The 24295-nt window shown below is 51.0% G+C and overlaps 3 protein-coding genes across 7 annotated transcripts; 2 read left to right on the top strand and 1 right to left on the bottom strand.

Annotated features, from left to right (window-relative positions):
- Positions 1-103: 103 nt before the first annotated feature.
- On the top strand, positions 104-6159 carry Tm9sf1 (transmembrane 9 superfamily member 1). Of its 3 annotated transcripts, none has more exons than XM_027920099.2 (6): positions 104-277; positions 692-1053; positions 1834-2455; positions 2735-2920; positions 4070-4343; positions 5578-6159. In XM_027920099.2, the coding sequence occupies exons 2-6, from the start codon at positions 709-711 to the stop codon at positions 5969-5971; spliced, it is 1821 nt and encodes a 606-aa protein (XP_027775900.2). In that variant the 5' UTR covers positions 104-277; positions 692-708; the 3' UTR covers positions 5972-6159. The 3 variants fall into 3 exon arrangements, with proteins under 3 accessions (XP_027775900.2, XP_027775898.2, XP_027775899.2); XM_027920097.2 differs by lacking the exon at positions 104-277 and adding an exon at positions 300-406; XM_027920098.2 differs by lacking the exon at positions 104-277 and adding an exon at positions 303-406 and having other exon boundaries at positions 677-1053.
- Positions 6160-6333: 174 nt separating this feature from the next.
- Ipo4 (importin 4) lies at positions 6334-16123 on the top strand. Of its 2 annotated transcripts, XM_027920095.3 has the most exons (30): positions 6334-6657; positions 6740-6826; positions 6947-7026; positions 7122-7163; positions 7592-7721; positions 7810-7989; positions 8249-8314; positions 8894-8995; positions 9082-9165; positions 9415-9579; positions 9678-9731; positions 9891-10000; positions 10528-10636; positions 10803-10932; positions 11123-11236; positions 11339-11452; positions 11680-11800; positions 11972-12083; positions 12187-12302; positions 12417-12494; positions 12569-12626; positions 12724-12829; positions 12913-13106; positions 13252-13299; positions 13672-13797; positions 13916-14124; positions 14238-14370; positions 14457-14561; positions 15577-15646; positions 15772-16123. In XM_027920095.3, exons 1-30 carry the CDS (start codon positions 6589-6591, stop codon positions 15900-15902), a joined length of 3243 nt encoding a protein of 1080 aa, XP_027775896.1. In that variant the 5' UTR covers positions 6334-6588; the 3' UTR covers positions 15903-16123. The 2 variants fall into 2 exon arrangements, with proteins under 2 accessions (XP_027775896.1, XP_027775897.1); XM_027920096.2 differs by lacking the exons at positions 6334-6657; positions 6740-6826; positions 6947-7026; positions 7122-7163; positions 7592-7721 and having other exon boundaries at positions 7926-7989; positions 8230-8314.
- Positions 16124-16181: 58 nt separating this feature from the next.
- On the bottom strand, positions 16182-22636 carry Rec8 (REC8 meiotic recombination protein). Of its 2 annotated transcripts, none has more exons than XM_027920100.2 (19): positions 21937-22636; positions 21776-21844; positions 21529-21671; positions 21371-21446; positions 21138-21258; positions 19809-19893; positions 19223-19302; positions 18949-19081; positions 18794-18866; positions 18620-18711; positions 18406-18455; positions 17988-18125; positions 17643-17709; positions 17382-17545; positions 17163-17211; positions 16827-16893; positions 16583-16714; positions 16401-16507; positions 16182-16313 (listed from the first exon to the last, which is right to left on the bottom strand). In XM_027920100.2, exons 1-19 carry the CDS (start codon positions 21990-21992, stop codon positions 16228-16230), a joined length of 1788 nt encoding a protein of 595 aa, XP_027775901.1. In that variant the 5' UTR covers positions 21993-22636; the 3' UTR covers positions 16182-16227. The 2 variants fall into 2 exon arrangements, with proteins under 2 accessions (XP_027775901.1, XP_027775903.1); XM_027920102.2 differs by having other exon boundaries at positions 17988-18122.
- Positions 22637-24295: the final 1659 nt, after the last annotated feature.

Raw genomic sequence — 24295 nt, 5'->3', positions numbered from 1 at the left:
GCTAGGATCCAGAAAGGAACCTTCCGCCGGGCTGAGGTCCCCGCCCGTGAAGACGGAAGTGGTAAGACTGACGTGTCCTGGGCTGCTCTCCTGAACGCCAGGAGGACTCCCCACCAGGCACGGGCGACCCCAGCTTCCTAGGATCCCCGGAGCTGGACCCGCGCCTCTGAGGACAACATAACTCCTTGGGGAGCACTTGACAGAGCCAGGTGCGGTATTCAGCGTGGTGTAGCCGCAGCCTCCACGATCAGGCGCAGCCGCGGACAACCCCCTGGAGGTCGGTCATCAGGTCCTCTCCAACCCTGCTGCTCCCGCGCCGCCCAGGGGGAGACCCCGGCAGGAGCCCAAGGGCAGCTACGGGGCCGCAGAGCCCGCTGGCGCCGCCTTGGGCAGCCCTTCCCGCGTGGTGAGGACCCCAGAACTGTGGCGGGAAGGGACCCGAGCTGCGAGGCCGCGCGGCGTTGCCATGGAAACGGGCTAGCGCGCGCAATAGAGGCTCCCGGCGGGCGGCGGGACGGATGAACCCCTGGTTGGGAGGACTAGAGAGGAGGCCAAGCCCGGTCTTTGGGGTAGAGAGATATGGTGTGGTGTGGGGGTCGGGAGGCCAAAATGGGCGTCCATTCGAGGGACCTAACCGGGGGCGTCATGAGTTGACCCCTAGTTTCTGTAACCGTAGGATTCCCCCAAACAGGTTCTGCTACCTTAAGGATGACAGTTCTAGGACAACCTCGAAGTTGGAGCTGCCAGTGGTTGCCAATCCTGATACTGCTACTGGGCACCGGTGGTGGGCCAGGGGTAGAAGGTGTGACACACTACAAGGCTGGAGACCCTGTCATTCTATATGTCAACAAAGTGGGACCTTACCATAACCCTCAGGAAACTTACCACTACTATCAGCTTCCAGTCTGCTGCCCTGAGAAGATTCGTCACAAAAGCCTTAGCCTGGGTGAAGTGCTGGATGGGGACCGAATGGCAGAGTCTTTGTATGAGATCCGCTTTCGGGAGAATGTGGAGAAAAGAATTCTGTGCCACATGCAACTCAGTTCTGCACAGGTTAGCCTCTCTACATTGGTCATTACGTAGCCCAGGAGTTATTCCCAGGGACCAACAGTACCTCGCATTTATGGTTCAAGTGTACCTTTATGAACATTATCTGACTTGATTCTAACTACAACCCTGTGGGGCAGACAGGGCAGATGATAGTATTCTAATTCAGTTGACTAAGAAGTGACTTATTTGCTCAGAAGTGACTTCTTAAAGATTGGCTAATGAATTGCAAAGCTGATATTACTAGAGCCCAGAGCTCTTTGCTCCTACTTTCTCTGTCGATAATAAGGTCCCAACTATTATTCCTGAGTAGTTCTTTCCTTCCATACCTACCCCTTAGCTCTTGATTGGCTCCTTTACTCTACCCTAGTCTTCCAGTCATGGTTTTTCTTTGGCAAATTCTGGCACTTCTTCTTGGTCTACTCCAGTCTTACACCTTGCCTCTTTAAAAAAAAAAAAAAAAAAAAGCCTTAACCCTGTCAAAGTAGTATCTGTATCTGCTGGGGTGTGTGTGCACAACATACTTGAGTCTAACTCAGTCTCTACAGGGTTTTTGTCCCCCAAGAGACATTTGGCAACATCTATAGACATTTTTGATTGTTACAACTGGGAAGTACTACTAGCATTTTGTGAATAGAGACCAGGGATGCTGCCCACCTCCCAGCCCTCCCAACAGCAAAGAACTACCCAGCACAAAATATAGGTAGTGCTGAGGCTGAGAAACCCTGCTGTAATCCCAGGCCTGGGAAGACCTTGTGTGACTGTCTCCTAACTTGCTCTTTATAGGTGGAGCAGCTGCGCCAGGCCATTGAGGAACTGTATTACTTTGAATTTGTGGTAGATGACTTGCCAATCCGTGGTTTTGTGGGATACATGGAGGAGAGTGGCTTCCTGCCACACAGCCACAAGATAGGACTCTGGACCCATTTGGACTTCCACCTAGAATTCCATGGTGATCGAATTATATTTGCCAATGTTTCAGTGCGAGATGTGAAGCCCCACAGCTTGGATGGGTTACGATCTGATGAGTTCCTAGGTCTTACTCACACTTACAGTGTGCGCTGGTCTGAGACTTCAGTGGAACAACGGAGTGACAGGCGCCGTGGTGATGATGGTGGTTTCTTTCCCCGAACATTGGAAATCCATTGGTTGTCCATCATCAACTCCATGGTGCTTGTGTTTTTACTGGTGGGTTTTGTGGCTGTCATTCTAATGCGTGTGCTTCGGAATGACCTGGCTCGATACAACCTGGATGAGGAGACCACCTCTGGAGGTTCTGGTGATGACTTTGACCAGGGTGACAATGGCTGGAAAATTATCCATACAGATGTCTTCCGCTTCCCTCCATACCGTGGTCTGCTCTGTGCAGTGCTTGGTGTGGGTGCCCAGTTCCTGGCCCTTGGCACTGGTGAGGTGATAAGAATTAATGCGGGATTTGTCTCAAGGGATAGGTAGTTTATTAGAATAGGTCTGTGGATCTTCTGTTCAAGGTGAAGGGCAGACCTAAGGGTTAAGGTGGCTCTAGTGAGGATGTGTATTTTATTGCTGGCTTTCTGGACAACTGAATTTGGGGAAGATAGTTTTGCTGGCAGTCGTGGGTCTGGGCGAAGGGTTGTGATTCCTTTGAAACTGCAAGAGGAACTGAAGAGGTAAGACCTAACATAGGCTTTCCACTACCACCTTGTAGGCATTATTGTCATGGCACTTCTGGGCATGTTCAACGTGCACCGTCATGGAGCTATTAACTCAGCAGCCATCTTGTTGTATGCCCTGACCTGCTGCATCTCTGGTTACGTGTCCAGCCACTTCTACCGGCAGATTGGAGGCGAGCGCTGGGTGTGGAACATCATTCTCACCACCAGTCTCTTTTCTGGTGAGGACTTCCCCTTCCCTAGTGGGTCTGCCTGAACTTGGGAACTAAGAACACATCATGGAACCTGGAAAAGTCAGAGTGAAGCTTTGAAGGAAAGAATATGGGGGTGGAGAGAATTAGGAAACTATCAAAAAGAATCTATTTCTTTTGAATAAAAGTTAAGTCCTTAAAAAGTCCTAAGCAATGTAGTAGTCCTAAGCACTTGATGTCTTCAGCTCATTTAATCCTCACAATGTGTGTGAAGTAGGTAATGTTGTCCCCATTGTAGATGAGGAAACTGAACTTCATTCAGCTAGTTAGGTAATTTAGCCAAGATTATATCCAAAAGTAGAAAATCAGGTTTCAGATGCAGGCAATCTGAATCTCAAGCCTGTGTTCTCAACCATTATACTTAAATAACACTCTTGAGTTTACTTTTTGATACTTCTTTTTATTTTGGAAGTATGGTCCCTCTAGCCTTTCAAACAAGATTGCCCTTTCAAAGGCAACAGATGTGTGCAATCTGAACCCTTCCTCTTCCCAATTTTGCCTCTGACTTATATCCCACCTCATTTTTATTTTTTAAGTTGTAGATGGACAGAATGCCTTGTGGTGCTAAGGATTGAACCCAGTGCCTCACACATGCTAGGCAAGCACTTTGCCATTGAGCTACAGACCAAGCCCCCCATCACGTTTTTATTTGAAGTAGGACTTTCTGAAAACAGGGCCTTAATCCAAAGGAATGTCTCATGCTAGAAATTACCAGTATTACGGCAAAACAGGCCCCTGAAGGCAGGTGGATTTGTGTCAGTCTCAGATTTTGATGAAGCAATTACCTTGCTCCTTGATGACACTGGGTAGGGGGAGAGTGTTGAAAATATAAGGAATAAAGAACAGTGAGCACTAGGGATGTGGCTCAGTGGTAGAATATTGCTCAGTACACACTAGGCCCTGGGTATAAACCCCAGCACTCAAAAACAAAAACAAAACAATAGGATATAAAAGGGTGGAGGTAAAGGCAGTCAGCTCTGTACAGATATCCAGGAAAATAGGTGGGCTGTTAAGAGTGGCAGGCTGGTTCACTCTTCTCCCCTTTAGGTGCAGTTTGAGTGGGTGCCCCCAGGGACATAGCTCCTAGTGCTCACCCTCCTCTGGGGCCCATCCCTGCAGTGCCTTTCTTCTTGACCTGGAGTGTGGTGAACTCGGTACATTGGGCCAATGGCTCAACCCAGGCCCTACCAGCCACCACCATCCTACTGCTTCTGACGGTCTGGCTGCTGGTAGGCTTTCCTCTCACTGTCATCGGAGGCATCTTCGGGAAGAACAATGCTAGCTCCTTTGATGCACCTTGTCGTACCAAGAACATCGCCCGAGAGATCCCACCTCAGCCCTGGTATAAGTCTACTCTCATCCACATGACTGTTGGAGGCTTCCTGCCCTTCAGGTATTCTATCTTTATTCCATGGTCATCACTCTGTTCTTGACTTCAATTTTTCCTTTCCCTACCTACTCCCTACCATAACTCAATGATAATCCCTTGTTCAGCTGTACCACTACAAGCTCATTAAATAGTTCCTCCTATCCCCAAGCACAACTGAACTTCAGTCAGTTCAGATGTCTCATCTGTAACACTCTCTTACTTAATAAATTGAATGAGTAATCAAATGGGCTTTAAGCCCCACGTGCTGCTAGTGTTTACAGGCATCATGTGGCGTTTAGAGCCCATTTGATTACTCATTCAATTTGCTGGATATCTCTTTGTTCCTGACAGATGATGCAGTAGAAAATAAAACAGATAAGATCCCTCCTTTTGGGGCTGGGGATATAGCTCAGTTGGTAAAGTGCTTGCCTTACATGCACAAGGCCCTGGGTTCGATCCCCAGCACACACACACACACAAAAAAAAATCTCTGCTTTCAATCTCTCAGAGAAGATGTTCTTGAATTAAGAGCTGCTAATCAGAGCTGAGGCTGTAGCTCAGTGGCAAAGCACTTGCCTAGCATGTGTGAGGCACTGGGTCCGATCCTTAGCACCACATAAAAATAAATAAATAAAATAAAGGCACTCTGTCAATCTACGATTACAAAAAAAGAAAAAAAAAACAGCTAATTAGCCAGGCACAGTGGTGCATGACTGTAATCCCAGTGGCTCAAGAGGCTGAGACAGGAGGATCTTGAGTTCAAAGCCAGCCTCAGCAATGGAGAGGCACTAAGCAACTGAGTGAGACCCTGTCTCTAAATAAAATATAAAATAGAGCTGGGGATGTGGCTCAGTGGTTAAGTGCCCTTCAGTTCAATCCCCAGCACCCCCCCCCCCAAAAAAAAAGGGGCAGCTAATCATAGGCAAAAGAATACCCACAATCAAGTGTGGTGACACATGCCTATAATCCCAGTTACTCAAGGAGGCCAAGGCAGGTGGATTACATGTTCTAGGGCAGCCTCAGCAACTTAGTGAGATCCGGTCTCAAAAAATAGATAGGGCTGGGGATATAGCTCAGTGGTAAAGCACCCCTGTGTTCAATCCCCAGTACCGAAAAGAAAGAAAAAAATCTGGGGCAGAGTGGAATGGACTCACTTTTCAGTGATCCAGCAACATGGGAGGGTATGAGCTGAGTTTTGGCTTAGCCATGGTGTCCTGCATAGCCTTAAATTTATGTATATTGTTTCTTTTATTCACAGTGCCATCTCTGTGGAGCTGTACTACATCTTTGCCACAGTATGGGGTCGAGAACAGTATACCCTATATGGCATCCTCTTCTTTGTCTTCGCCATCCTGTTGAGTGTGGGGGCTTGCATCTCCATTGCACTCACCTACTTCCAGTTGTCTGGGGAGGACTACCGCTGGTGGTGGCGCTCTGTGTTGAGTGTTGGCTCCACTGGCCTCTTCATCTTTCTCTACTCGGTTTTCTACTATGCTCGCCGCTCCAATATGTCAGGGGCAGTACAGACAGTAGAGTTCTTTGGCTACTCCTTACTCACTGGTTATGTCTTCTTCCTCATGCTGGGCACTATCTCCTTTTTTTCTTCCCTAAAGTTCATCCGTTATATATATGTTAACCTCAAGATGGACTGAGTTCTGAGTAGCAGAACTATGGCTCTTTTCTCCCTTCCTTCATGCCCCACTGATCTCTCCTGCCAGCTTCTCTTCTGAGTGAATGAGTGAATTGTGTGATGGCATCGTTGCCTTCCCCTTTGCTCTTTGGGCCTTTCTTCCCAAGAGAGAGCCTGGAAATTATAAATCTCTATTATATAAGGAGTATATATTTGAACTTTTTAAGTTGCCTTTAGTTTTGATCCTGATTTCTTTTTACAATTATCAAAATAAAATTTAATAAGAAAAAGGAACCTGTATTTGGGGATTTGGGGTCTGGCTACGGAAGCTCTAGGCCTGCCATTAGGGGCGCGGTCCCTGGGAAAGCCGAGTCCGCCTCTCATGCACAAAACTCTTCAACCGACTGTGGGAACTCTCGGCTGGGGGAACTTATGTAGCCAGGGCCCTGTTTCCGCGGCCCAGCCCGCAATCCGTCTAACGGAAGCCACGGAGCGGGAGCTCTTAGTGGGAAAGAGTTTAATCACCCTGGCGACCGAAGGGGCGCGGAGCAACGCCCTTTCCGCCGGAAGTGTGTGTCGGTGCCTCCACGTGCAGTCCCTCCCCCATCCCGGCCGCGTAGCGGCGGCTCCGCTGCTGCCATGGAGCCCGCCCGCCTGGAGCAGATATTGAGAGAGCTGCTGCTGCCCGACACCGAACGCATCCGCCGGGTACAGGACAGGCGGGGCAGGGCCAGGGCCAGGGGGAGGCTGTGGGAAAGGCCCGACTGTGACCCCCCCAGTCTCCCTGTAGGCCACCGAGCAGCTCCAGATCGCTCTTCGGGACCCCGCCACCTTGCCCGCACTTTGCGACCTGCTGGCCTCGGCGGCCGACCCTCAGGTAAGGAAGGCCCTTGCCCCTATCCGCCGAGCTTTCCCCGTCAAGCCCCACCTCCCACCCACTGCGGTCCGCTCAGCATCTTCCTGTCCCTACCCTCACATGCCTGCCTCCTGGTCCTAGATCCGCCAGTTCGCGGCTGTGCTGATCCGCAGACGACTAAGCACCCGCTGGCGACGCCTGGCGACCGAGCAACGCGAGAGGTGGGCTGGGCCTGGGGCGGGGTAGGGCGGGGCCAGGCTAGGCTGAGGCAGTTCTTGGGCAGAATGAGTACAAACACCTACCACTTGTGTTCCAGCTTCAAGTCCCAGATCCTGAGGGTCCTGCAGAGAGAGACAGAGTAAGTGCCTACCGCCTTCTCTTTGGATCCCAGTTGACTCCAGGCTGAGACCCTCTCTAGCTTTCTGCCTTCTCTTTCAGCTCCAGGATGGGACTTGGGGGGCAGAGCCTTCAATCTACATCGCGGACAGAGTAGGGATTCCAAAGTTGTGTTAAAGACTAAAGTTCTTGAGAATGGGTGATGATGATCTGTCAAACTAGAGTCAGAAGAATGTGACTGATATTCAGGCTGGTTGAGGCTGAATTCTCCAGATCACTCCTTTCCCCTCGTGCTGCTGAGCTACTTCTGAGCTGATCTCTCATGCATCCCAACTTGGCAGTAACCTATGCCCACACCTGAAAGTTTCTTGGCCACCCCCTTGAGGCTGGTCCACCGTGCACAGGGGATGGTATTGAAGGATAATTGCTGGGGGGGATCTCCTTTTGCAGACACTGTGTGAGCCTCAGCCTGGCCCAGCTCTCAGCCACCATTTTTCGAAAGGAAGGCCTGGAGGCCTGGCCTCAGCTCATGCAGCTTCTTCATCACAGTACTCACAGCCCCCACAGCCCAGAGAGAGAGGTACCATCAAACTTTTGGCAGGAGGGAGGAACCAAGAAACTGGATAAACCATGTAAGCTTTTCCCTTCCATTCCCTTCTCCTGGACAGATGGGGCTTTTGCTGTTGAGTGTGGTAGTGACTTCTCAGCCAGAAGCTTTCCAGCCCCACCACCAGGAGCTCCTTGGACTTCTGAATGAGACTCTTGGTGAGGTGGGCTCTCCGGGGCTACTCTTCTACTCCCTGCGCACTCTGACCACCATGGCCCCCTACCTCCGCACTGATGATGTGGTGAGATGTGGGCCCTCATTTCCCCCAGCTCTATATCCTGGGGCCTTCAGCTTCTTACCCTGTGGGTCTCAGAGGTGTTTAGGCTTCTTATCCTCTTTGTTCTTCCTAACAGCTGTGGGGGTTGTGGGGGTGGCTGGGCCTGGCTGGTATGCCTGGGCCCCTTCTCAGAGTACAGGCTATGAGGAAGCTACCAGCCTCTGGGGCCTGAGATTATGCTGCATCATGCTCTCTGTGATTTAGCTCATCCTGTGTCCCCCAGCCTCTTGCAAGATCATTGGTGCCCAAGCTCATCATGGCCGTGAAGACTCTGATTCCTATAGATGAGGTAAGGGTAGGTGGGAGGGGAGCTCTTTCTTTTGGAAGAAAGTACAAGAATATCTGTTGAGAGCCACAGCCCAAGGGGCCCCAGCAAACTTTCAGACTGCCAGCTGATGATTGGCTCACAGCGGCCCCAGCAACTTCTAGCTGATTGGCTCCTCTGCAGTGATGCTCATTGAGCTGTTTCCGACCTGGGCCGGCTCACCCCTCCTTAGGCAACCTGGTGGCCCCCCGCTCCTTTTTTTTTTTTTTTTTTTTTTTGTGGGGCTGGGGATATAGCTCAGTTGGTAGAGTGCTTGTTTCACATGCACAAGGCCCTAGGTTCTAACCCCCAGCACCACAAAAAAAAAAAAAAAAAGTCCCCCAGTGAGCAGCTCCGTAGTCTGAAAGGGCAGGGAAACAGCTCAATGAGCATCACCACAGAGGAGCCAGTCAGCTAGAAGTTGCTGGGGCCGCTGTGAGCCAGTCATCAGCTGGCAGTCTGAAAGTTTGCTGGGGCCCCTTCAGCTGTGGCTCTCAACAAATATCCAGCCTATTCCCCTGAAGAGGGGGAACATGGTAACCCAATGACTGGTCTGTCTGACAGGTTAAGGCCTGTGAGGCCCTGGAAGCTCTAGATGAACTGCTGGAATCAGAGGTGCCCATCATCACTCCCCACCTTTCTGAGGTCCTCACATTCTGCTTGGAGGTGAGCCTGAGGTGGGCATGACCCTTGCTGCTTGATTTTCTAGGAGTATCATTGCTTGTCTCTGATTTTTGTTAGTCTCTGGGCAGGTGGCAGGAAATATGGCCCTGGGTGATGCGATACGTGTACGTATTCTCTGCTGCCTCACTTTCTTGGTCAAAGTTAAGAGCAAGGTAAGTGCCCTCTGATATCTATCACCCCACCTCCACTTATACCTTTATTCTCACTGTTGGGGCTTTGTGTTCATCTCAGGGCATCTAAAGTACCCTGGTTCAAGCCCTGGCCCAGACTTACCCCAGCTCCTGCCTAAGAGATTAGGAATCTCCTGCTGGGTCCCTTGTGACCTGGAAGACTGGAATTTTTAATGTGAGTCCATCCCGGGAGCTGATTCTCAGGGATAGTACTCCCTTCTTCCTCTCAAGGCCTTACTGAAGAATCGTCTCCTGCCTCCTTTACTGCACACCCTTTTCCCCATTATGGCTGCCGAGCCCCCTCTGGGCCAGTTGGATCCTGAGGACCAAGATTCTGAAGAGGAAGAGTTGGAGACTGGGCTAGTGGGGGAGACTCCCAAGCATTTTGCTGTACAGGTGGGATGTGGGACAAGGGCATGGACAAGGTGTTAACTGGCTATGGGAGGTTGAACAGGCAGAGGTGGAGTCAACAAAGCCTCCTTGACCTTTTGCAGGTTGTGGACATGCTGGCCCTACACCTTCCACCTGAGAAGCTCTGTCCCCAATTGGTTAGTGTAACTCTTAACTTTCTAATGTCCCTATCCCCAGACATGCCTCATCTCCTGAAGTCAAGGATATTTGGGCCCTGGTAGGTGTCACGGGCCTGTTGCAACAGGAGTAGGCAGGCTCTTGCGAGGGTTTCAGTAGAGTGCCATATGCTCCCTTAGATGCCCATGCTGGAAGAGGCATTGCGAAGTGAGAGTCCTTACCAGCGAAAGGCTGGTCTCCTGGTGTTGGCTGTGCTGTCTGACGGAGCTGGTGACTACATCAGGCAGAGGTATCCATTAAATTCCTGTCCTAGTCTGAGGGTGGGCCATGGGGAGGAATGCTATACATCCCATGGTAGTTCTAGATTATATGTTTCAGCATATTTTTTAGGAAAAAAAAAAAAAAAAACTTTAGTGCTAGGGATTTCATCCAGGGGTGCTTTGCAACTGAGCTATGTCCCTATCTCTTTTCTTACCCCCGCCCCTTTTTTTTGAGACAAGTTCTAAGTTGCTGAGACTGGCCTTGAACTCCTCCCTCAGCCTCCCAAATAGTTAAGGTTACAGGCATGTGCCCTATACTTGGCTTGGATTTAATTATTGAAAGCATTAATTTGCTATAGCATTTCCCCCCACTCTCAAAGGTATTCTGGATTGGAAGATAAATGAAATGGTGTCCCAGCTCTAGTGACCAGTGGATGGTACCCAAAATCAGATGACAGAGAAAGCTTTAGTTTTTGTAGGATAAATAAAAAGAACAGGCCAGCTTAGGTTTTTCCACCCCTCAGACTGTGTCTGTGTCTTTTCTTGCCCCATCCAGACTGCTACCCCCACTGCTGCAGATTGTGTGTAAGGGCCTGGAGGACCCTTCTCAGGTTGTGCGTAATGCTGCGCTGTTTGCCCTGGGCCAGTTCTCAGAGAACCTACAGGTCAGCAAGGTTAAATGTGGACAGCTGCCACTTGGGAGTCCCCCACACAGGCCAGAGACCACTTTCCCCTCAGCTTTTGTCTCTTCAAGCCTCCTTGCTGCCCTTGGCCCTGAAGGGTGTGCTCTACAGGTGAACCTGACTTGGACCTGCTTGCTCCTTCCCCCAGCCCCATATCAGCAGCTATTCAGGGGAGGTGATGCCACTGCTCCTCGCTTACCTGAAGTCTGTGCCTCCAGGGCACATGCACCACCTAGCCAAGGCCTGCTACGCCTTAGAGAACTTCGTGGAGAACCTAGGTAGTGATGGCAGTGGGTGTGCAGGAGAGGGAGATGAAGCTGCAGCTTTGGCTAGAGGGGCAGGATGTGCATTTTTCTGATCGCCACTGTAGTGGGAAAAGGGGCAGGGCATGGAATGGCCACAAGGGTCAGCCCAGAGGGAGGTAGATTTGCAGAAGTTTGGAGAAAGGCACTGTGCCCTTTCTTATAGGACCCAAAGTTCAGCCTTATCTTCCGGAACTTATGGAGTGTATGCTGCAGCCTCTGAGTAATCCCAGCAGCCCCCGGGCCAAGGAGCTGGCTGTGAGCGCCATGGGAGCCATTGGTGAGGAGAAAGGCAGGAGGAAGGCACAGGGTTCACCCAAAGACCTTGTAGCAGAAGGTCCCCACCCTTGTTCCACCTTTGATTCTGGCCTCCATTCTACAGCCACAGCTGCTCAGGCCTCCCTGTTGCCCTACTTCCCCACCATCATGGAACATCTTCGGGAATTTCTGTTGATGGGCCATGAAGACCTTCAGCCTGTGCAGATCCAGAGCCTGGGTGAGTAAGGGCCCCCTAGGCAGGGTTCCCAGTGCCAGGGAAAGGCCAGTGCTCACCTGATGTTCACGGACATTGCCCTCAGGGTAGTGCAGGTATCTTCCTTCTCAAAGGTGTTCTCTCCACTCTGTACCTAGGAGTAGGGTGGAATTTCTGAATTCCTCCCAGCTGCACCTTGGTCTCCCAGCCCACTTGCACATCCTAGTGCCAACAAGCCCTTATCCCCACAGAGACACTTGCGGTACTGGCACGAGCAGTTGGGGAGCCCATGAGGCCCCTGGCTGAGGAATGCTGTCAGCTGGGGCTGGGCCTATGTGACCAGGTAGACGACCCTGACTTGCGCCGCTGCACGTGAGTGACCCTCTCATCCTGCCCCTTTCCCTCTTGCCCACCCACTGGATCCACAGAGCCCACCCCAGACTCCAGTCCTCTGGTTTTGGACCACAGGCAGGTTTCCCTAGGCTCTCCCATCCTGCCTGGCTACAGTGGCAGCACCATACAGCTTCTGTCTCTCTCTTCCAGTTACAGCCTATTTGCAGCCTTATCAGGTCTAATGGGTGAGGGCCTGGCACCCCATCTGTCGAAAATCACCACACTCATGCTGTTGTCACTGCGTTCCACTGAGGGCATTGTGGTAAGCGAAGGGTGGGTGCGCTGGGCCAGTTAGGTAAGGCTAGCCCTATGATGTGATTTAGGCCCAAGTGAGCCAAAGTTCTTGCTATGCATCCTCTATCCAGCCTCAGTGTGAAGGAAGCAGCCCTTTCCTTCTGTTTGATGATGAGAGTGATGGGGAGGAAGAGGAAGAGCTCATGGATGAGGACGTGGAGGAAGAGGATGACTCGGAGATCTCAGGGTACAGAGAGGTGTTTCTGCTCAGAGGAATCCAGATTTTGATTTTGAACAAAGGCTAGTGCCAGACGTGCTCCTTCTGGTATCTTATCACTCCTGCCTTCCCACCTTCATCTAGGTATAGTGTGGAGAATGCCTTCTTTGATGAGAAGGAGGATACCTGTGCTGCCCTGGGGGAGATTTCTGTGAACACCAGGTAAGCATCAGTCCTTCCCCAGCACTGGGAACACCTTCTGGGAGCCCTTTCCCCACAGTCATGTGTCTCTACAGTGTGGCTTTCCTTCCATATATGGAGAGTGCCTTTGAAGAAGTATTCAAACTGCGGGAGGTGAGTTGCCTATTGAATGGAATGGGTGAGGTGCTTAGGCTGAGGCTGTGCTCTCCCCACATAGAGTATGCATGAACCTCTCCTCTTCATTCCACAGTGTCCTCATCTGAATGTGCGGAAGGCAGCCTATGAGGCTCTGGGTCAATTCTGCTGTGCACTGCACAAGGCTTGTCAAAGCTGTCCCTCAGAACCCAACAATGCTGGTGAGAAGGGGAGACCAAGCCAGACTGGGGGCTCTGGGTAAGGAGCAGGGCCTGATTGAGGTTTCAGCCAATAATGTTCTCAGCTCTACAGGCTGCTCTGGCCCGGGTGGTGCCATCCTACATTCAGACAGTGAATGGGGAAAGAGAGCGTCCGGTGGTAATGGCTGTGCTGGAGGCCCTGACAGGGGTGCTGCGCAGTTGTGGAACCCTCACACTGCAACACCCTGGGCGCCTTGCCGAGCTCTGTAGCATGCTCAAGGCTGTGTTGCAGAGGAAGGTGAGTAGGGCAGGGGGCTGTGGGAAGAGGAGGTGCCAGGCCCCAGAGGAGTGGATAATGAGAGATTATAAGTTCAGTTCTTTGTGCCCATGTGAAAAGAAGGTACAGGAGAACCCAGACTCAGCTGAGCTATTTCTCCCCACAGACAGCCTGTCAGGACACTGATGAGGAAGAGGAAGAGGAGGATGATCAGGTGAGAGCTACAAATGAAAACAGGTTAAGGCAGTCCAGGTAGTCTCCACAGGGTCAGGAATAGACAGTGTATTCGTTTTGACCTAGGGGGAGCCAGGGCCAATAAAAGATTAGTAATGGCAAGAATGATGTAACCCTGATTTCACTAAGATAGTGAAGTTCAGGGGAGAGCAGTGTGACTGCGGCAGGCTTGGAGCAATAGATGCAGGGCAGGAGGGCCAGAGTTGCACAAAAGCTAGCCTGGAAGTTTGGGAAGTCCCATCAACCAAGGCCATGCCTGGAGCCACCTGCTGCCAGTGGCAGAACTGAGTGGAAAAGTGTGAACAGGCACAGAGCTGGCCCTGGTGCTCCAGCCCGTAACCTGGCTCCATAGGCTGAATACGACGCCATGTTGCTAGAGCATGCTGGAGAGGCCATCCCTGCCCTGGCCGCCGCAGCTGGGGGAGACATCTTTGCTCCTTTCTTTGCTGGCTTCTTGCCATTATTGCTGTGTAAGACGGTGAGTGCTCCATCCTCGGGCTTCAAACCCTTGTCCACCCATGTGCTCAGTGCCTTGCTCCCCAACTGTGTCCTAGTCCCAGGCTGATTTTATACTCCTCTGTCCTCCTCCCCAACAGAAGCAGGGCTGTACAGTGGCAGAAAAGTCCTTTGCAGTGGGGACACTGGCAGAATCCATTCAGGGTCTGGGTGCTGCCTCAGCTCAGTTTGTGTCTCGGCTGCTTCCTGTGCTATTGAGCACTGCCCGGGAAGCAGACCCTGAGGTGCGGAGCAATTCCATTTTTGGACTGGGAGTACTGGCAGAGCATGGGGGCCGCCCTGCTCAGGAGTATCCTTAGCTTGTAGGTGACTAGAAGGGTGGGGTTGGGAGAGTGCCCCGAGGGTTCAGGGAACGACAAGGCCTACCTGTGTGCATGCACCTATTCCTTGACTGTGGACCAGCCACTTCCCCAAGCTGCTGGGCCTCCTTTTGCCTCTTCTGGCACGGGAACGACATGATCGTGTCCGTGACAACATCTGTGGGGCCCTTGCCCGTCTGCTAATGGCCAGTCCGACAAAGAAACCAGAGCCGCAGGTGAGGGAGGGGGACATCAAACAGGGTCTGGAAGCCAAGGGTGGCAGGGGGTAGGACAAATAGGCCTAAGGCATCTTTGTGTCCAGGTGTTGGCTGCCCTGTTGCACGCCCTGCCACTGAGGGAAGACTTGGAGGAGTGGGTCACCATGGGGCACCTCTTCAGCTTCCTGTACCAGAACAGTCCTGACCAGGTAACCTCAATGCTGGCAGCATCCATGAGGGAGCATAATGCTCCAGTCTCAGTGATAGACCGGTGTTAAGTGCAGTGAGTGGGGGGCGAGTTCCAGCTGTTCTTATGCTCTACTTTCACATTTTCTTAATTGTCCATAAGGATTGACAAGCCATCTTGTAGTAGGAGAAAAGAAGCTTCCTCTATTTCCCTTAGCTCCATTTCTACCCTCTGGGCTGAGCTAGTAGTTTAAAATTTTCGTAGACTTATTTCCTAGACCAGGGCTAGGAAACTGCTCTTTGGAACCATGGGTACCTCTGAGCCACCTCACTGTCATTTCAATCAGAATAGCTCTGTTTTCTGAATGAGATTTTGTCTGTACCAAGAAGCTATGTGGATTTGTGTTCCAGTGTTCTTTTTTTTTTTTTTTTAGTTATAGTTGGACTCAATATCTTTATTTTTAGGTGGTATTGAGGATCGAACTCAGGTCCTCACACGTGCTAGGCGAGTGCTCTACCACTGAGCCACAACCTCAGCACCCCCCCCCCCTTTTTTGATACTAAGAATTGAATCCAGAGGTACTTACATTGAGCCATATCCCCAGCCTTTTTTTTTTTTTTTTAATTTAGAGACAGGGCCTTGCTAGTTTCTGAGGCTGGCTTTGAACAATCCTCCTGCCTTAGCCTCTGAGCTGCTAGGATTACAGGCGTGTACCCCTGTGCCCAGCTGTTCCAGTGTTCTTGTGTTACCTTTGTCTAAAAGACTTTTAGAGTCTATTGTGTTGGAGAGCTTGTGGGTGTCCTGGCTTCTTTTATACTTGAGACTATGACTTTAGTCATTCTTGGTCATACATCTCCATCCCTTCCAAAAAAAAAAAAGTTATTACCACATTTTCTTACTCTGTTCACAGTTGTTTTGGATGCCTGTGAATCAAATAGCCATGACAGGAGACTGCCTCTTTCCCAACCACCTACCTCCTTAAGTCCTGAGGGCCCATAGGAGCTACTGCCCCTGAGTCAACCACTCTTTTTCCACAGGTTGTAGATGTGGCTCCTGAACTCTTGCGCATCTGCAGCCTCATTCTGGCTGACAACAAGATACCACCAGGTAAGGGTGGCAGTCTTAGATGGGGAATGGAGAAGACCAGAGTAGCAGGGTTCAACCGGTGTGGGGCAGTAAATATTTAGGAGTGCAGTCCCCCATCAGGACCTCTCCCTCTGCCCTCCACCCAGACACCAAGGCTGCACTGCTGCTGCTCCTGACATTCCTGGCCAAACAACATACGGACAGTTTCCACACGGCACTGGGCTCACTGCCTGCTGACAAGGCTCAGGAGCTCCAAGCCGTGCTGGGCCTCACCTAGAATGCAAGCCGCAGCTGGGCCAGAGAGCAGAGCCTGCCCAGGCCCTAAGACCACCTCTGATCCCAGTTCCTGCTCATGCCTTACCAAAGATTTTGGGCCTCATCCACTGGAGTCAACCCTGCTTGCTGCCTTACAGGGGTGTCCCTGGGACTGCATCTGTTACAGGTTGAGTCATAACATCATACAATAAAAAAGGCAGTTTGTTTTCTGCTTGGATAATAGCTCTGAGAGCTGGAAGGCTTGAGATACTTATACAGAAACAAGGCAGGCAAGGCCCAGTGAGGCAGGGCATTGTTTAATGAAGGCTTATAAATTGGCTCTACCCTTAGTGAAATCTGGGTCCTGCATGAATCAGAAGGCGCCCGTATGGCTTCTCTTGTTCCACAAGAAGGATCTGCTGTGCTGAGAGCACTGGTCAAGAGAAGAGAAGATGATGGCAGGTCACAAAGAGTATCTGTAGTGGCCGCTGGCCTGTGTGTCTGTTATACTTGCACTAACCCAGGAGTAGGTAGAAGACCCGGGCGGCTATCCGGCGGGGGCTGAGAGGTGACACCAGGCTATTGAAGTCTGGCTCCCTGTTGGCCTGTAGCTCCAATGCCACTGCCCTGTAAGAATCAAGAATTGTTAGCTGAGACCCTAGCCCATGTCCATCCTATTGAGGTACCCCATCCCTGGTATACCTGTGCACTGCCTCCAGTGAGAGCAGCTCCGGCTCTGGGGGCAGTTCCAAAGGTATCTCCATGGGCACCTCTGGGAGCTCAGGCACCACGGGCAATGCAGGGGGCTCTGGCTGCTCTGCCTCAGTCCAGGCCCTAGGAGAATATGGGAGTCAGAGCAGGGAAGGTGGTGGCCATGACAATGGTGTCAGCACAGTCATCCTAGCTGACCCCCTCTGGCCCAGGCTCACATAGCCTGGTTGCTTACCACCGTTCTTCTGGCAGGGCAAGGCTGATGCGGGACTTTTCCTCTTCTGCTGCTTCTAGGGAGAGTTCTATTGTGGGGAGAAAAGGTGCTAAGAGTGTTGGGTTTGAGCCTCAGCACCACCAAAAAAAAAAAAAAAAAGTCCATCCTGTATGAATAGACACCAGAGCCATATGGATTTGTGAAAAGCACCTAGGCAGGAGAACTGAAGAGAATCGGTCTGTTTCCTTGTGTAACACTCTCTGCCTGATGGAAACAACTTCAGCAATTGGGGCACTAGTCTCTTAAAACATTGGTTAGTGTATGATCTCTGTTGTCTCCTCTTCTTCAGGTGCTTACCTGAAGATAGCATGAGGGGACCACTGGGCTCCTGGGCCTCCCTTAGGACCTGCAGGTGGAAGAATGAGAACTGAGACCCAAGCATCTGGATTCAGGCTTCTGATAGAAGGCACTAGTTCAGTGCACCTGCACTGTTGGATTGCAGCAGAAGGCAGCCTGCAGGGGCTCAGGCAAAGCAGAGCTTTGGGACTTTAAAGGAAGTGGTGTGGGTGCACTTACCTCGATCTCACTCAGTGTTTCAGCCCTTCTTCTTTCCTCCTCTGCTGCTGCCTCCCTTTCAGCCTCCTCTTCAGCTTCCAGGGTTGGCCTTCGCCTGAGCACTTTTGGGGGTACCTGGGCACAGTGGGTCCAGAAAGCTAGTAGTTCTGGGGGTAGCCAGCCAGCTGAGGATAAGGGGATTGGGTTTGAGTTATAAGAAACACTAAGAGTGAGGAATATTGCTTCTAAAGATCCCATGTGCCCAACTGCTGCCATTCTTACAGAGAGTTGGAGTTCGGAACAGTTCTGCTGGGCTTGCGATGGTCCTCTCTGGAGGTTGCACCATTGGCTGTATGGTGGGGGAAGACCAGAAGCCCCTTATGTGCCTCTTCAGTGCCACTTCACCTCTGCTACATATTGTGCCTCGGCCTCTTGACTTCCCTCTACTTTCCTCATTTCTAAAAGGACTTTTTAACCAGAAGTGTATGGAGACTTGGGTGCATGTGCAAATCCACATGCACTTTCTAAGGAACCCAGTGGGTTTTCTTTGGATTCCCAGAGCTCCCCCTGATAAGTTTAAAAGGCCCAGCCTGACCTGTGTCCCTCTTTTCCCTGGGCTGCACTCACACATTCCCAGCAGTGGGCCCTGGTTTGCAGCTGTTCCTGGAATTTCTCCCGTGAGATCTGTGTCTCCTTGTCCCAGAACAGTAACTGGCGTCGGCGTCGGCGAGTAGGTGGGCTCCCAGGAGGTGGGGGCCTCCTCTGCTGAGTGGAAGGGGAGATGGGTACACAACACTACAACACTCCTTTTCTTGTCATCTTGATCGGCTGCTAATGGCTTCATACTCTGCCTGGGGCAGGATCTTAGGCAAGGCTTCTGTACACTTGTGCAGCACATATCTTACATGAGGGTACCCATTTGGGAAGTAAAGCCACACAATGGGGTATGGAAAGGGTCATCTTTTACTAATCACAAAAGTCCCAAGTAACCTAACAATGGTGCAGGATAAAGAGAGGGAGGTGGCTTATAAAGGACACTGCTCACCTCTGGGCTGGGTGGGGCCGGCAGGCGCAGCTCCTGTGGAGGGGTCACCTCTGCAACAACACCCGAGATCCTGGCTCTGTCCCACAAGCCCCTTCACTCTCATGGTCAAGAAGCTATGTCCCACCCCACCCTCCAGTGGGTTGGGATATAGGACCTTTATTTGCAACCTATGGAGGTCTTCCCAGAAAAGCCCAGGGGCATGGTGGATACTCACCAGTGATCAGGGGCCCAGGCTCCCAGCCTGTCAGCTTAAGTTCCTCAGGTCCTGGGACCTGGCCTGGAAGTGGCTCTCCTATCCCTTCTACCCTTAAGGGAAATAGGCAAGTGGGTTTAGGACATCCTTCTTAGCACTGACCCCCTTACCTGGTACAGGGATTCCTGCCCTTACTGTGCAGGAGCTGGAGGCGAAAGCACGGAAACTACAGTGTCACCCTCCATGGCACGGGGTTCTTCCTTGGATTCTGCAGAGAGATCAGAGCTCAGAGGGCAGGAAAGAAATGGGAGCACTGCCAAGCCCCAGACTGCTGGTGCTAGGGTTCTGACCATCCAGAGCCAGAGGAGCCCTCCGCTTCCTAGGCCTGCCTTCCTGGGATGCATCTAACAAGATAGCTTCATCCTCCTCTGCAATCAGCAGGTCCAAGTCTCGGCGGCTGACCTCGGGGAGATCCTGTTCGCCCTGTCAAAAGAGGAAAAGCTTAGGAAGGGACTCAGTCCCAATTCTGAAAAAGGCGAGTAGATCTAAGAAGCATGCTACAAGCCCAGGCAGAGAGAAACAGATGCAAGGGGCTGAGGCCCCATGTGCTAGGGGATTACTCACCTCGATCTGCAGCATACGTATGGGCTCTGCCTCCTGGAGGGTGATGGCCTCAGGAGACAGCACAGTAACCAAGATCCTGTCTGGAGGGGTAGGGAAGTCACACACCAGCCCCTCTGCCTGTTTTCAAGTTCCCATACTATTTCTCAGTTCAGTGGTGATCAAAAGCATGGACTACAGATCTGAGTTAAGTTAGATTCTAGTCAGAACCAGTCCAGTCAGTCAACTGGCCTGACCCTGTCTGCATTGCCTTTTTGTTGTTACCAGGGATTGAACTCAGGGGCACTCGACCCCTGAGCCACATCTCCAGCCCTATTTTGTATTTTATTTAGAGACAGGGTCTCACTGAGTTGCTTAATGCCTTGCTTTGGCTGAGGCTGGCTTTGAACTTGCGACCTTCCTGCCCCAGCCTTCCAAGCTGCTGGGATTACAGGCATGCCCAGCCCCATAGGACTCTTGTGAGACAGTGATAAGTTTCACACATAAAGTGCTCCTCACAGGGCCTGTCTATTAAAAGAAGCTCAAAGATAGCTATTTCTTCAGCTCTTGGACCTTCCTATGCCTCTCACCAGGAAGATTCTCTGCTGACCTGGCTTCCTGGGCTCTGTAGAGACTTCAGGAGGGGTCTTCTCACCAACTCTCTCTGGAGTTGCAGCCTCTAAAAGATGTCGAATCTTTGGAGAGGAAATAGAACAAAAGATATGGTTCAGCCTCAATCCTCTGCTTTCCCACTTTCACAGTATTCAGTGGTCAGCAGTTGGTAATCTCCCTTTATACCTAATTATTTGGCAGCAGGTCCCAGGGATGGAATCCAGAGCCTCCTCCATGCTAAGCAAATGCTCAGTTACTGAGCTACACCCCTAATTCTTGTGGCATAGATGTTAGCTTGCAATAAATCCACTCACCATCTGCTCTCCTTTCCTCTTCTTCCTGCCCTCACCCCCAAATTATCAAGCCTTTGTCAGTTTGTGCATGAAGCCCTGCATCCTTATGTCAACTGTTGTGGGGGACAGAGGTAAGCAGCAAAGATTCTTGATTTTGAGCAGATGGTCTCGTGTGGAGACATGTTTCTACATGATCCCAACAAGAGTTGATGCAAAGGATAAAACAAGCCAGGTGCAGTGGCACATGTACCTGTAATCCCATGGCTCAGAAGGCTGAGGCAGGAGGATCACAAGTTCAAAGCTAGTCTCAGCAACTTAGTGAGGCCCTATGCAATTCAGTAAGACCCTGTCTCAAAACAAATAAGAAAGGCTGGGGGTATAGCTCAGTGGTTAAGCATCGCTGAGTTCAATCTTTGGTATAAAAAAAAGCATTTGAGCTTGGTCTGTAAGTATATGTAGGAACTGACTAGTAGAGAATGAAGAGTGACCATTATAGGCTAGGGACACACTTTTAGATAGGCAAAGAAGTGAATGTTGCATCTTTGGGACATGGACTAAATTGATGTTTGGGAGCCAAGGATACCTAAGGGCAGCTGAGAGAAAAGTAGGAAGGTGGCTATCTCAGAACTGGGTATGCAGAGTTCCAAATGCTTGTACTGTTTGCAGCCTGGAACCAGGGAACAGGGTGACATTATCTAAGCTGTTGAGAATGGATGAAGGAGGATTGGGGTAAGGAACACCAGTGCACAGATGATGAGGAACTGGATTAGAGCCTTGGCAGTGGGAACAATGTGGAAATGAGTGGGGACAGAGCTATCTCCAGCAAAGAGACCATCCTAGCAGGTTGGCCCTGAGGAGGCAAATACAGGGGGCTCTGCCTATATGGACTTACCATGTTAGTGCCCTGCCCCATCTCTTCTGGGGAAGAGCTATGGCAGGCTTTTTCCTGAACCCCAGTTTTAGACAACAGTGATACAGCTCCCCTTCTGTTCTATCAAACTTATGACTTTGAGGTGTTCTAGAATAACCTCTACCTGAGGGATATCGAAGGGGCTGGGAAGTCTGGGATCCACGGACATCATCCCAAAAAAGGGGTCTGGAGCATCTTCTAGGGTCTCCATCAAGGCCAGGTGGTTGGGAAGCAGCAGACTGGGTCTGGGAGAGAATGTGGGCTTGTCAAGGATGGATGTTGAGATAGGCTGAGGCCAAGAAGAAGATAGGTGCTCCACCCAGTCTGCCGTGATCCCAGTTCCCGTGGGACACTCACAGGTCAGCCTCCACCATATCAATGCGGATCTGCAGTTGGGCACGGTGCAGGCGCTCCAGGATGTGCTGGATGTCCTCTGGGCAGGAAGGACAAAGTAAAGAGCCAGCTTAGCAGAGGGCCACTCAGCTCTGCCGCATCTCTAGGGTTCCCAGCCTTACCAATGAGGTACTGGCATTGCTGAGAGTAGACTCGGATCACACCTATCTGGAGCTGCGCGGAGAGATAGAGGGAGAAACGGGGCCGCGGCAGGCCCGGCATCGGGGGTTGCACTCGCACCAGCACGTAATTGAGGATTTCCTCGCTGGGGGAACAATGTACCCTAATCATCTATGCACCCCCGGCACCCGCCCCACAGCCTTGTCCGCCTCACCACCAGGCCCTCCTTCCTCCTTTTCTGGGCCTTACCAGGTCTTCACTACGTTCACCTTAAGGTACTCACGCTTCACCAACCGGCTGCCGCGCGTAGCTGCCAGCCTGGAGCGGGTGGGAAGGTGAGTATGAGAGGAAGCCGTTAGTCTGGGATCCCCGGTTACCTCTCCCGGCATTCCCACCAGTCTGGCCCTCACCAGATAGTGGCAAAGCAGCCAGTGTGGCGCTGAAGCACGTTGGGATAGTAGAACATCGTCCCTCTGAGGTTTCACCCTTGGTCCACCACTTCCCAATTAGGATCTCAATCGGGATACTTTAGGGCACAAGATTCCAGCATATCAGAGAAAAGTAAGGATTTAGACAGGTGGCACAGTGGGGTGGACCCAGAAAACTAAATTAATGAAGCGATCAACAGCTGCTGGTTAAACAATTAAGGGGTTAACAGCAGATTCGCAGAGTTGGGACGCCTCTCTCCGCTGCACCTAAGTGGGTTCGCACCTAAGTGGGTTAGTCAAACTTACTGAAGCCTTCGGGGTTGGTTTCCAGGTTGGGGATGCGGAGCTCCGAGGGGAAGGCCCCGCGCTGGGAGACAGAGCAGGTCCCCAGAGAGCACAGCGTCCTCTATAGCAGGCCTTCACCTTCGAGGCCAGGGAGACAGGCCGAGCTCCTGGGTCTCACATGGTACTAGCTCTTCCGTGGTACTAGGTCTGGCCGCAGGGAGCGCGCTCTGAGGCTTTGCTCCTAGCTCCTGGTTGGGAGGGCGGTGCCAGGACAGCCAATGGGGAGCTGGCGTCTGAGGGGAGCGCTCGTTCCTGGCACCAAGCAGCCTGCCAGGGTTCCAGGCCATAGGGTCATCGAGACAAGACAGCGAACCAATCCGAAGAACCCTGAAGGCCGTTTGGGCATTGTGAAGTGTCCTGGCCAATGGGCTCTCATTCTCGCCTGTAGCAACAAGGACTTCTCTGAGGAGCTTCTCTGGCCAATGAGCGGGAAGCAAACCAGTCTCTAGCTGGCGCCAGGCCTGGTAACAAAGTGTCTCAATTGGTAGGCAAGGTGGGGTCACTTCGGGGGCAACTACTCTACTTGCTTGGGTTGCCAAGGCTTAAGGACGCCTGACCTGTGCATAGACCCTGCCCTTTCTTCCAAATTCCAAGTCCAATTTTGTGTCCAACTAGGGCCTATGCTATGCTAGGGAGGTACAGTGTGAGGTGGCCTTAGAGATGCCACAGGTCCAAGAGGAATAACTCCATCTCACAGGAAATAGCAAGGATCATTTCCTAAAGTTGAACAACTTAGATTGGGGGCATGCCTCATCTGGTCTTTTTGAGTTGTGAACGTTCTTTTGGCTGAAATGGGCTTCAGAGCTTTGTTGAATGCAGTGCATATTTTTCGGTCTATAAAAGCTATTTGGCTCAAACAATTATTTGTGTAACACGAAATGGTATGCGCAGGCGTTTTGGCACATGCCTGTAGTCCTATGCATGTACTTAGGAAGACGAGGCAGAGGATGGAAAGATTGAGGTCAGCCTGGGCAACTTAATATTCTGTCTCAAAAATAAAAGGGCCTGGGGATGTCCTTTAGGGGTAGAGTGCTTGCATAGCATGAGGCCCTGGGTTCCATTGCCAGCAAACACCTCCCACTACACAATTAGGTAGTATGGTTGTAGTTGTAAATACCCCTTGCTGCTCCTGAGCCTATGACCTTTGCACAGTCATTTCTTTGAATCTTTCTTGAATCGATTCTTGGCAGGCTCTGGTATAAGACTTTTAGTTCTTGTTGCAGCTGAGTTGACCCATCCTTTTTATAGTCCCCTTCAATTGGGGAGCTCTTGAGATTGGGATCTTGTTTTTGTAGGGATTATCAGGCATCCAGAGCAGTGAGTGTTTGTCACATAATTGTGCAGTTGCCCTATATTTACAATCAGAATGTCAATGCTGAAAGGAATTTAGATCTAGTCCATGTCTACTAGCATGTGTGAGGCTCTAGGTTCTATCCTCACACCCCCAAAACAAAAGAATAACATCAAAAAACACTTGCCTTGGCTATTTAGTTCAAGCCCTACCTTTACACATGAGAAAGCAGAAATCCACTATGATTGTTTCTTCTAGCCTGTGCAGCTCCCTATTGAAAGCCTGGTTGGGAATGCTGCTCTCTTAAATTCCAGTGTTCCAAATCCATGTTCCACTGTGATTGGCTAAACTAGTTTCCACATGACACTTACAAATTGTTTCAAGCACTGTACTCAAGTTGTTGATGCTTATAAATACTTTGGGATTCAAAGATGAAGTGGGGGGCTGGGGATGTGGCTCAAGCGGTAGCGCACTCGCCTGGCATGCGTGCGGCCCGGGTTCGATCCTCAGCACCACATACAAACAAAGATGTTGTGTCCGCCGAAAACTAAAAAATAAATATTAAAATTCTAAAAAAAAAAAAAAAAGATGAAGTGGGGGCACCTACCCTGAAGTTGCTTAGAACCTAGTTTAGGAGATGAGCAAAGAACATATATTAATGTGTTCATTCATTCAGCTAGTCATTCAATTTGACAGGTATTAATT

This window comes from Marmota flaviventris, chromosome 2 (assembly GCF_047511675.1).
Source record: "Marmota flaviventris isolate mMarFla1 chromosome 2, mMarFla1.hap1, whole genome shotgun sequence".
Taxonomy (NCBI): domain Eukaryota; kingdom Metazoa; phylum Chordata; class Mammalia; order Rodentia; family Sciuridae; genus Marmota; species Marmota flaviventris.
Note: the sequence above shows the minus strand (reverse complement) of the source record. Positions and strands in the feature narration are given on the sequence as shown.